Consider the following 11,286-nt stretch of genomic DNA (forward strand, 5'->3'; position numbering starts at 1 on the left):
AGGCCGCTGCGGCCCTGCAGGCTCCCGGGATTTCTATGAAGCCCAGCAGGGCCTTAAGCAGAGGGCTTGCAGGCGAGGGGCGAGCCCTGAGTCCAGTGCAAGCTCACCAGCCCCCTGGGGACCAGGCACCCGGCGGGGGATGGGGCGGGGGGCAGCAAGGGAGGAGTGGGGCGGAGCAGGGGGGGAGGGAGGCGCAGCGTTCCCCTTTGGGAGGAAGCCAGTGATTTCCTTCCAGACCGTAGCTGCTGGCCACCAGCGAACTGGGCTCTGCTGGGGAGGGTGTGGGGGAACCGGGTTTCTGAGAGAAGCCAGGGGTCTGCAGGGACCAGGGCTCACATCCTCCTGCCCCGCCCCCGGCCATTCCTTCCAGCCCCACCTCCCTTCCCGCTGAGGGCTTCCTTCTCCAGGAGCCGCAGGCGCAGGCTTTCGGAAAGGTGGAGGCTCACAGCGAAGCAGCAGGTCCCTGGAGGGAGGGGGTGGTTAGGAGGCCAGGAGGGCGACGAACGAGCCTCACTCCCATGAAGCAGGGGCCGAGCAGCGTCTGCGGCAGGCTCCCCGCCCCGACAGGGCACAGTCCCGGGGGATTTAGACGTTTAAAAGTTATTCCAGTTTAACTGAAGAGACTTCTGCTTTCTCAAAGTCCTGGAGCCTGGCCATGGGGGGAGCTGAAAAGTTCAGGGTCTCCCTTCTGCTCCTGTCAGGGGCTCAGCAGAACCCTGAAAGTTCACCATGACTGTTCCTGTGAACACTGGCTTTGCCCTGTAGGCGACTCGAGTGAGGATCTGGGGTGGCGGCCCCCCCACTCCTTCCCTTGGGGACCAGCACCTTTCCTCTTCCAAGTTCCCAAATCCCTGGGTTTCAAATGCATTCACTTTGCAATGCAAACACCATCACTCGGTTTTATTGGTTTTGTTATATTAGCCTCTGAAGCAGGCAATAACTAGTGTGAACATACATTAAAAAACAGTTTTATCGCGTGAAGAGTGTGCAGTGGTGCGAACTCGGTGGGAGTGCTGCTGGGGAAAATCACGTGTGCTGAGGACGAACTCGGGGGTCTGCAGGCTGAGGGACGGGAGCAAGGAACAGGGGCATGCCTCAAATCCAAAAGAGACGGCAAGACAAACAGGCCTCAGGACGAAACGCCTTCTGCGCATGAACTTTGGGACATAGACTTTATGCTCCAGGGTGTCTCCCCGCTGCTCTGAGGGCCGCCCTATCCTGCCAGGTCCCCGAGTTTGGAAGTGGCCCAGCCAACTGACTCCTGCCCAGATGCACAGACAGCTGGGGGCTTGTTTGTGACCCTGGGAAACTGAGTTCAGATCCTCCCTCTAGGGTGGTTGGTGGCCTGAGCTCTGCCGCGCCCTTGCCTTGCTTTGGAAACTCGGTAGAAAAGGGGTCGGCCACGTTGGAGCCTGCAGCCTGAGCGCCGGCTTCCTCCTCCCTCAGGGGCCCGGCCAGTCAGGCGCAGAAGGGCTTGCCGCCAGCCTTGGGCACAGCCAGCAACTCCTTGGCGGCACCGGCGGCAGAGGTGTCGTGGGGCGCGGCGGGCGGGAAGGAGCGGGCCATTGATGTCGTCAACACGTTCGCGCCTGTCCCCAGCGAGCGGCCCAGCGGCCCCGGGTCCAGGAGGGTGCCCTTGGCGGTGGCCCAGACCTGGTTCAAAGTGCTGTGCCTGAGGATGGGGTCGTGGAAGACCCCATCCACCCAGTTTCTGAGACTGGTTACCGGGGAGTCCTGGTGCCGGTCCAGGGCGCCGGAGGGGGCCGGGGCTGTGGGTGAGGAGGAGGTGGGCTCCAAGGAGGCGGCCGCAGGGCCAGGGGGGCCTTGGCGCTTGAGCATGCACGAGGGAAACTCAGTCTGGCCGAGAGCAGAGGCAGCGGCCGCAGTGGCCGTGTGTGCCAGGGACCAGATTCTCGGCTTGGCTTCGAGGCCCGCCGGCGCCCCAGCCGGAGCAAAGCCCAGCTTGGCCTCGCAGGCCTGCGGGCCGCCTCCCGCGCCTGGCTGCTGTTCCGGCCCAGCTGCTGAGCTCCGGACGCAGCTCCGCACCCTTTCCAGGTCCTGGTCCAGGATGAGCGCACCCCCGGCAGCCAGGGGCATCCGGAGGGCGCCTGAGGCCTCCTTCCCTGGGGCGCTGGGGCCATCAGGCGTGGTGGGGATGCGCTCCAGGCCTCCATCCAGGGGCTGGAAGGGTGGCTTCAGCTCGCACTCTGAGGGCTCCCCCTCCAGGGGGTCGAAGTCCTCCAAGTCACTGAGCTCCAGATCCTTCTCTTTGCTGATGGACTCTGCGGGGAGGGGAGAGAGTGTGTGACCAGTGAAGGGAGACAGATGATGGGGTAACCAGCACCCCACTCCCCCTTCCTCACTCTGAGCCCCTGGTGTGGGGCTTAACCCTGGAGCTAGGAAAGCACCCACGCCTTCCTACCCATCTCCCACCTCCTCAGAGGCTCCTGGTCCCCAAAACACCACCAGGGCAGAGCTGATTTCTGCCTCCTATCAGTGGGGCTGGGGTCTAATGTTTTAAATGTGATTTTGGATCTTGAAGCACTCTCCTGGCTCACCGCCACAGGCCCACACGTGCACATGGCCTTGCTCACCCGGGGCCAGTTCATTCCTTTGCAGCCTAGACCCCGAGGGTTTGCCCCGGCTCCACGCCTTCAGAGGTCCTAGAACTGCAAGTAGGCACAGGCAGGCGCCGCGGGGCCCCAACCCAGCGTCGCCAGCCTCCCACACACCTTCACTCTTGGTGCTCTTGACCAGCTGCTCCTGAGCTTCCTCCTCGCCCCCCTCGTCCTCCTCGCCCTCCGCGTAGGGCCGCTTCTCCTCCGAGCACTTGTTCCTTGGCGGCCACGTCATCTTGTTCTCCTTCTTGAGGCGCCGGCGCGCGTTGGCGAACCAGGTGGAGACCTGCGTGAGGGTCATCTTGGTGATGATGGCCAGCATGATCTTCTCGCCCTTGGTGGGGTAGGGGTTCTTGCGGTGCTCCTGCAGCCAGGCCTTGAGCGTGCTGGTGGTCTCGCGCGTGGCGTTCTTCCGCCGCGTGCCGCTGTCCATGGTCCCGTACCTGGAGACAGCTGGGCAATGGGGCGCCGGCAGCGGGCCCTGCACCGCCGGCGGCCAGGGCCAGGCCCACGCGGGCCCTCAGTGGGGGTGTGTCTATGGTGGAAAGACTTGGGTCTTACGCAGGAAGGCACCGCCTTCTGTGGCCCCAGGGCAGAGATAATGTTTATGTTTGATTGAACGCATATGGCGCCTGGGCTCCTTCTCCAGCCGAGAGGCCCCGGGTGGAGCTGAGCATGGCACAAGGCCCAGCCAGGTCTCTGTGACTCCACCTAGACATATGTTTCTCTGAGTTCCCTCACCCTGCCTTTCTCCTACCCTTTTGATCCTGAAACTCAGACAGCACTTCACAGAGAGGTGAACCCAACCATCAACACCTGTGGGGAGGAGTGGTCACTAACGCCCATGGGGAGAAAGTGCCCGGAGGGCCTGCGTTGACTTTCCGTGTTACATTTTTCTGACGAGGCATGTTATCTGCTGGTGGGCAAGGACTCCCCTCTCTGGCCCCGCACGGGGCAGTGAGCCAGGCCCAGACACATCACAGGGACTGCCCTTCCCAGGGTGCAAGGAAGCATCCCAGGAAGCCTGGGCAGCAGGACAAGCCTCCTCGGAACGCAATCTGCAGCAAGGTCTCTGGGAGTCGGGACAGACGGCATGGGGGCGGGGAAGGGGGCACCTACTGCATTGGGCCCTGCAGCAAGGCTGGCAAGGGGGTGGGTCTAGGCCTAACCCAGGGCCAGCCGGACTCCCACCCCAGGAGTGGGCTTCCTCCTGCTGCCCGACCTTTCGGAGGGGCTGTGGGAATGGCGGCCCATGGGGAGCAGGGAGGGCCGGACTCCTCACCTGTCATACGGGTACTGGCCCAGCGCCGGCTCGTAGGGGTAGTAGGCGGCGGCGGCAGCAGGAGCGAGGCCCGAGTGAGCAGAGCCCGGAGTGTCCTTGGAGTCGAAGCTGTTCTGTAGGAGCCCATGAGCCTGGGGTCGCAGCTTCTGGGAGTCTACCCAGCTCCAGCCCCTCCCCTAAGCCTCCTGGCTCTTGTCTGCTTCCCACAGACCCAGGGGCAGCTCCCACCCCACCCCCACCTGCACCCCCTTTCCCAGGCTCTGCCTGGGGTCCAGGCAGCCAAGGAGCCCCAAGACGTGGAGGGAGGAGAGCAGAGTTGGGAGGTGTGGGGAACAGGAGACAGGAGAAAGAGAATGGAGGGAGGGAGGAGGGAGAGAAAAGGGTGAGCAACTAGGGACTGGAGGAGGGTGGAGGGAGGGGAGGGGGACTGGACAGGAGAAGGGAGGCGAGAAGTGGGGAGGAGCCGAGCTGGGGCAGGGAGGCGGGGGCAACTGGGAGGAGTGACGGGGCAGGGCAGCTAGTGGGGAGCAGGCCAGGGCGAGCTCCCATGGAACCAGACATCTAACCAGAACTTAACAGTGAGCCGAAAACATTAACTACAACGGCCCACCTGCCAGGACACCCCAACCCCGGGGGCTGGTGGTGCTCTGAAGGACCAGGCCAGGTGGTGCAAGTTGAAAGAAGCCAAGGTGTGCTTCTCCCACCCCCAAAAGTCCGGGGTCCAGGTTCCTCAGCCCTTGCCTCCAGAGAACAGGGAAAGTGAGTTCGGCAAATCGAGGGGTGGGGGAGTGGTGAGGTGGCAGGAAGGTTTGAGACACGCCCCCCCCTTACCAGCGAGTAGAAGGCCGATGCCTCGGAGCCGTAGGTCACGTAGTTGCCATAGCCCTGCGCGCCCCCGTAGGGGCCCCCGTAGACGCCCAGCGCCGCGGCCGAGTTGAGCTCGTGGCGCGCGGTGGCCAGCAGCCGGCTCTCGTAGACCGGGCAGTAGACTGGCGCCTGGGCCGAGGCGGCTGGCCGGGAGTCTGCCAGCGTGCGGCCGCCCGATTCGCAGCACGTGCTCAGGGAGTTGGTGGGCATCAAGAACTGAGGGGAAGATGAGCCGCGAGGAAGGGCGAGGCCCCCGGGCACCGGCACCAGCCTGGGGGCCTGCACCTCCTCCGTCCGCCCCATGCGTCGTCCAGAAGTGCGCGCCCCATGTCCACACCGGGCTGCGCGTTCCTTCTTCTGGCGGCGAGACTGTGCACCTGGCCTCTTCCAGCTACGTGGGGCCCAGCCTGCCCTGGCTAGTAATGTTCATACCCTGCTCCTGGGGTTTCCAAAGGCGCAGGGCACGTGGCCTGGTGTGACGCGTCTCTCCCGGGTCCCCAGGCCCCCCGCCCCCCAGGGCGTAGGCTCAGGGCCCTGCTCGGGGTGGACGACAAACAAAGCGGGAAATGAGGGTCCTGCCCGTCGCAATTTCTCAGCGCCTCAGCTCTCCCCGGGACATGACACGAGGGGCGCGTGGCACAGGCCCTGTTTGCTGGAGAACGAGAGCGGGTCGCTGGATAGCCCGCCTCCAAGCGGCTCGCGGGGCCCCCTTACCTGGGGTGCCGAGGAGTAGGGGTACCCAAACTGCGGGTAGGACATGGCGGGCGCGGCCCGGGGCCGGCTGGCCCGGCCGGCGGGGTCCTACGAGCGGGGGTCGGCGTGCCGCGGCCACTGCTCCGGGGCTGCCGGCTTCTAGGCGCTGGGAGGACGAAGCAGAAGAGCGGGTTAATTCAGCCACACGCTCCGCAAACTTTTCTAACTGGGTAGGAAAGTGCGTCTCGGCGGCCGCGGCGATCCTTTTAGCGCCACAATCCGGAGCCTCGAGGGGGCTCTGGGACCGAACGGCCTCGCAGCGGCGACACAAATACATATTTTGCAAAAAAGGAAAAAAAATGAGTCGTTCGAATCCGTCAAGTCAGCGGTGCGCGGCTTTAAGCGGCGGAGGCTCTGACGTCAGCCCCACGCCGCGCAGCCAGGTCTGGCAGCAGACGCATGGGTCACTCGGCCGCGGCCGGGCCGGGCGGGGCGGGGACGGGACAGGCGGGCCGCGCCGCCGGGCGGAGGGCGCACGGCTGGAACAAATGAATTTCCTTCGAGGAGTCAATATCGCCCCGACGAACGGTGTTTCTCCTTAGTCACCGAGGACGGAAGGCACTTTTAATTAGAAATTAATTAATGAGCAGCTGCTCCTTCCCACCCCACTGTAATCATTAGTCTCAATTACAAATGAGACATATGAGGGACAGACGAGTGAGTCTTCACCGAAGATGTAATCAACAGTTAAAATTAGCCCGGCGCTGGCGCAGGCGGCCGCCCGGCCGGCCTCGGCTCTCCGCGCGCCCCTCCAGGTGGAAGGCAGGCGGCTCCGCGGGCCGGCGCGACGGCGGCGGGCGGCGCGGGCCGACCATTGTTTAACCGGGGCTCAGCAGAGCCTCCCGCCAGTTCGAACCCTGCACGGAAATGGAGTTCCAGACCCAGCGCGGCTGCCAGCGCGGCGACATCTGGAGGTCGTAATACCCTCCGTGTGTGGGTCGGGCTTCCCCAGAGCCCGCGCCCCGGGGCTCGGTGGGCAAGAGGCTTTGCCACTCTCATCCCCGTGTCCCCGGGGAGCCACTCCCCCGCCCAGTAAGTTCCTGCTCACCCCACCCCTTCCGCGGGCCGCCCTCCCTCAGCCGCCTCCCCCTGCCCCTCGCGGCTAAACCCGGGACTGCCAGACAGCCCTGCGCGCTAGGACGAGCCGGTTTCCCGACTCGGCTCCGGGGCCCCTCCCGCTGCGCTCGCGCCTCCCGGCGACCTTCAGGGCTCGTTCCGGGGGAAGGGACGCTGGGCGCCGGGCCGAGACGCCCTTCCCTGCTTAGGGTGCAGGCAGCGGTCCGGGGGCAGTCGAGTGCCCACCCCAGCGTTTCACCAGCCGGGCCGGCCCTGGGACCTTGCCCGAGTCCTACGCGGAGGCCAGCGCGCTGGCGGTAAGGGGACTCCCGGGCCCCTCCGAGCCCGCTCCCGCCTCGCGCCGCCGCCCTCCGGGGGTCCGGGCTCGTCCCAGCCGCTCTCGCCCGGCCTGGCCTCCCGCGGTCGCCGGGAGGGAGCCGCGCACGGCGCGCTGCGCAGACTTGCTGGGAAAGATTCCTGGGTTCAGACCTGTGAATCGCCCCAGGGTCACCCTCTAATTAATGGTGGCGTCCTCGCCCTCTCCCCAGCTGCAAACCTGCCTCCCAGAAACGAAATCTGCCCGCTCTGACAGCTCGGTTGAAGGTGATTGATGACTATCTGGAGACCACAGTACACATCATATAATATCTGCTGCGTAATTGCTTTAATTTACAGATGAAAATACGAGTTCTCCGATCGCGTTGGACCGCAGCCGGCCACGTCCGAGCTGCTTGCAACGGAGAATCATCGGAAGTAATGAATAGCCGCTCCATGCAAATTATTCAGACAGTTTAGCGTCTGTAGCCGGGAGAGATATATAAAGAACACGAATCAAATGACATTAATAATTGTTTTTGAATTCTGTATTGATTTCGTGGTGGCCGTGTTTATTTCTTTCTCACCTGAATTGCTAATATCACCTTCCTGTAAATAATAAGAAACTAGCCACTGGGGCTTCTGGGCAGAAATGAATCTCTCAAGTCTCTCGCCCTCCTCCTCCTCCCCTCCCCCACCCCCCCTCCTCCCTTCTCCTTCCAGTTTTCTGGCTTCTGCTGAGGCTTTTGCCGAACATCCTGCTACTTTCCATTATTTATTGTTTACAAACAACTCACTCTCTCCTGGTAATGAGGGCAGGGGTGCGGGTGGAGGGAGGTGCACAAGCCCAGGGTGGCCGGGGACTCTGGGAGCAGCGGTCTCTACGGGAGGGTGGCACTGAGCATCCTTTCCTCACCCCCTTCCCCTGGCCATGGTCCCGGCCTCAGAGATTGAGCGCTCAGCTGGCGGAGAGGAAGCTACCACCCAGGTCCCAGCAGCCAGTGCCTCGGGGCTCCGGGGCTAAGCCCAGACCTGCGTTTCGGTCCCCAGAGACCCTGACCATAGCTCTGGGGACCCGAACATGCGACCATTCATTTTCTGAGCAGAACTGTTCACCCTTGGAGGGCGGTAGGCACAGCTGGTCCCTGGGGGCTTCTGGGGGAGGGGTTTCCGGAGCTTCCTTTGACCGTCACTGCTATGTTCTGTTTTCCTTTCCAGCCTGAGTGTGTGAATATATGCTCTGGTCCCCACCCACCCGCCTGCCAGGTTCTCTCAGGCCAGCCTCTTTCACTGATCCTGAAATCCCACACCCGCTGCACTTTGCCAGACTGCTGCACAGCGATCTAGCCACCCTGTTTGGGGAAGCTGGCTACATTAAGGGCTGCTCACCCAGCCCCCACTATCCAATCCCGGAGGCAGGGTTAGCCCCATCTGTCTCCAGCCGGGTGCACACCCCCACATCCCACTGACAACTTGTGCCTTGGCTGAGACAGGTCTGCCAGAGCCTGGGTACTTTGGGGGTCATCTTTGTCCTGAAAGGCCCAGCCTCAAGCTGAGGCACCCTGGTTTCCCTCCAGAAGGAGACAGAGTGTCAGAATCTCAGGCATCATCAGCTAAATGCACTTGTGTAGACTCGGCTTACTGAGCCCACGACCCTCGAGGGAACCCTGGTTCTAAATACACCCGCGGACAGGACCCACCAGGAACCACGCAGTTCCCCATGGGCAGGGCAGCAGCTGGGCTTCCGTGAGGTGCCCCCACTGGTCTGCTGAGTTCGAGAGACACCCAGGACGAGGGGGCCTGAGGATGGTTGGCCCCAAAGGGTAGGGGCCTGTGGGTCCCTTTCTTGGCTGTGGGGTGATGTCGGCCGGCCATCGAAACCACGTAGGGCCTCTAGAGAGAGGCCATGTCCTGACCTTCCTCTGCTCCCGGTGGGGTTTCACACCTCAGACTAGCCGAGCCCCCAGAGTCTGGCCGTCCTCGGAGTCCACAGGCCACCCCACTCCCCCTCAATCCCGCACCCAGAGCCACCACGGAGGCGGGGGCCTCTCTCCAGCCCAGCGAAGTTGACCCCAGCCAGAGGGCGGGGGCAGGAGCGCGCAGCACCAGACTGGGGCCTTCTTTTCTGAGGCATAGGGCCGAGCCCCTGGGGAGCCCGTGCTGCCCGCTGCTCGCGGACGCCCGGGCGGGCGGGGTGCGGGGCTCAGAGGCGTTCTAGATGTCCGGGCGCCACACTCGCCAACCCCGAGGCTGGCAGGTTGCGCCTTCGCAGCCGCTTCTCTGGGGTCTCCCGCGAAACCAGTGGGCGAGCTGCAGGCGCACGGGTTGAATCCTCCCGAAAGGCCCCGCATTCCGGCCGGCTCCCTCCGGCTCTCGCGCCTCGGCCCCACCGCTCGCCCGCTCGCTCGCAGGGCGCCGCCCGAGAGGGGCGTCGGAATGCAGGTCCCAGCCCCGCGTCGCCCCCCGCACCCCGCGCCCGCCTGCGACCCCCGTTCCCGAAACTTGCCGCGAACGCGGCGGCCTCCAGAGACCCCACCGGCGGGCAGCAAACTTTGTGCCCTGCAGCGCAGGACCCATCCTCGCAAAGTTTGCGCGGCCGAGCCCACTCCCTACCTGCGCCGGGGACGCGCCCGCCGCGCCGCTCGGGCGCCGGGGCCGCGGGGAGCAGCGCGCAGCCCGGGACGCACCGGGGAGTCGCCGCCGTCGCCGGCACCCGCGCCCCTCGGCGGCCGCGCGGAGCCTCCGCCTCCCCGGCGGGGGGAGGGGTCTCGGCACCCCGGGGCGGGGGCGGGTGCGGGGACCTCGCCTACCTGCGGTGGCGCCGGGCCGCTACCGGCCGCCCGCGAGGGCTCTGCGCGGCCACTCGGCGCGCGCGCTCGGGCAGGGAGCGGGCGACAACTAATGGAGACATTTCCAGGCGGAGCACCTGGCGAGCGGAGCGCGCCGGCGTCCCCAGGCGCCGCGGTCGTCAGCCGAGCCCGCACCGGCGTGACGTGGGCGAGCGAGCGCGCTGCTCCCACCCGGCCGCCCATTAACGCTTTCCCCCGCGGGCGCCGCGCACTCGCCAACTTTCCCCTCCGCCCGGCCCGCGCGGGGTGCACGGGACGGAGGCGCCCGGGGTGGGGGGTGAGGGGTGGGGGCAGGGACACCGAGGGCTGGTCGGGCGGGTACGCTCTGGTTTGAGAGGACACTCAAGCCAGAACAGGAGAGCCTGATTTGGCTCCTCATGGGCCCTCAGGGCCCTCCTGCGCCCAGGCCGTTGCGCCTGGGGGCCTCCTGAGCCTAAGGAGAGGAGCCAGGAGACAGTTCCCCGAGTCCCTCCCTCCCCCCACAAAGCCCCAAGTCCCCGCTTGGCCGGTTCTCCTCGGAATAGGCTGGGGTCCTGCTCCCAGGCTCCCCTTTCTTCCTTGCCCCTCCCCTGATGCTGTCCCTTCACCCCAAGGGAGAACACTTTTCCCGCTGGGTCCACACTGGTTCCCACCAGGCTGGCTCTCAGGGCAGTGGGCGCTGGGCACTGTGGGAGCCTGGGTGTGGGCACAGGGGCTTGGGCAGGTGGAAGTGGGTGTATCAAGGTGACAGAAACTGCTTGGGGGCCAGCAAGCCTGTGACTTGCCCAGGACTGGGCCCTGACAGGGGAACTTTTTCAGTCCTTTCCAGGGCCCTCCTCAGCTGGGCCTCTGGCCTGGGAACACACTCCCATGGGGAACGCACTGTAGCTTCTGCAGCCTGAGGCTGGGCGGGAGGCAGTGCGTGGGCCTAGGTCCCGGCCTCCCTGACCCCTGACCCTCAGTCCGTCAGCCTGGAACCCTGTGCCCTGGGGTCCTCCCCCAGCCCCATCATTTTCACTTCAGAAAACCAAGAACTGGTTTCTCCTGTGATTTGTGGCAGTGACACTTGAGGTTTGTTGACTTGGATGATGTCTGAAAAAGTTATTTGCTGTTTCCCCACTTTTTTCCTTCCAAGCGCTCTGCGGCAGCTGGGCAGGCAGTGTGCATCTGCTTGCATCGCCGGTGGCACTGCCAGGCTGGCAGGGCCTTTGTCTCCAGGCCTGGCCCATCTTCTCACTTCCCCCGGAGCAGGGCTTCCTGGGAGAGAAGAGAGCCAGAACCCCCCTTCCTGGCCCTGCTGCTGGGCCAGAGCTTCCAGGGGCTTCTAGGGGAAGGACCCAGATTTGGCCTCTGGGCCCTCTCGGTAACATGAAGGGGGGCTCATTTGGACCACAGACCTGTCGGCATCCACCTAGACGGCACATCACTGTGGCCCACTCCCTGGGCTGTTGGAAGGGTGTTCTGGGAGGAGCATGGGGTGGAGGATTCATTTGGTTCCAGCCAGAAGGAAGTGGAGGGAAGGCTTCCTGCACCCTGGGGAGGAGAGGCCAGCAGCTGGCTTCTGTCT

The 11,286-nt window shown here is 64.7% G+C and overlaps 1 protein-coding gene across 1 annotated transcript; it reads right to left on the minus strand.

The window, feature by feature from the left end:
* Positions 1-872: 872 nt before the first annotated feature.
* Positions 873-9,876, minus strand: IRX4 (iroquois homeobox 4). The gene is made up of 6 exons (XM_031442862.2): positions 9,702-9,876; positions 5,482-5,626; positions 4,732-4,983; positions 3,901-4,013; positions 2,733-3,061; positions 873-2,282 (listed from the first exon to the last, which is right to left on the minus strand). The coding sequence occupies exons 2-6, from the start codon at positions 5,524-5,526 to the stop codon at positions 1,459-1,461; spliced, it is 1,563 nt and encodes a 520-aa protein (XP_031298722.1). The 5' UTR covers positions 5,527-5,626; positions 9,702-9,876; the 3' UTR covers positions 873-1,458.
* Between the last annotated feature and the right edge of the window lie 1,410 nt (positions 9,877-11,286).

This window comes from Camelus dromedarius, chromosome 3 (genome assembly GCF_036321535.1).
Source record: "Camelus dromedarius isolate mCamDro1 chromosome 3, mCamDro1.pat, whole genome shotgun sequence".
Classification (NCBI taxonomy): domain Eukaryota; kingdom Metazoa; phylum Chordata; class Mammalia; order Artiodactyla; family Camelidae; genus Camelus; species Camelus dromedarius.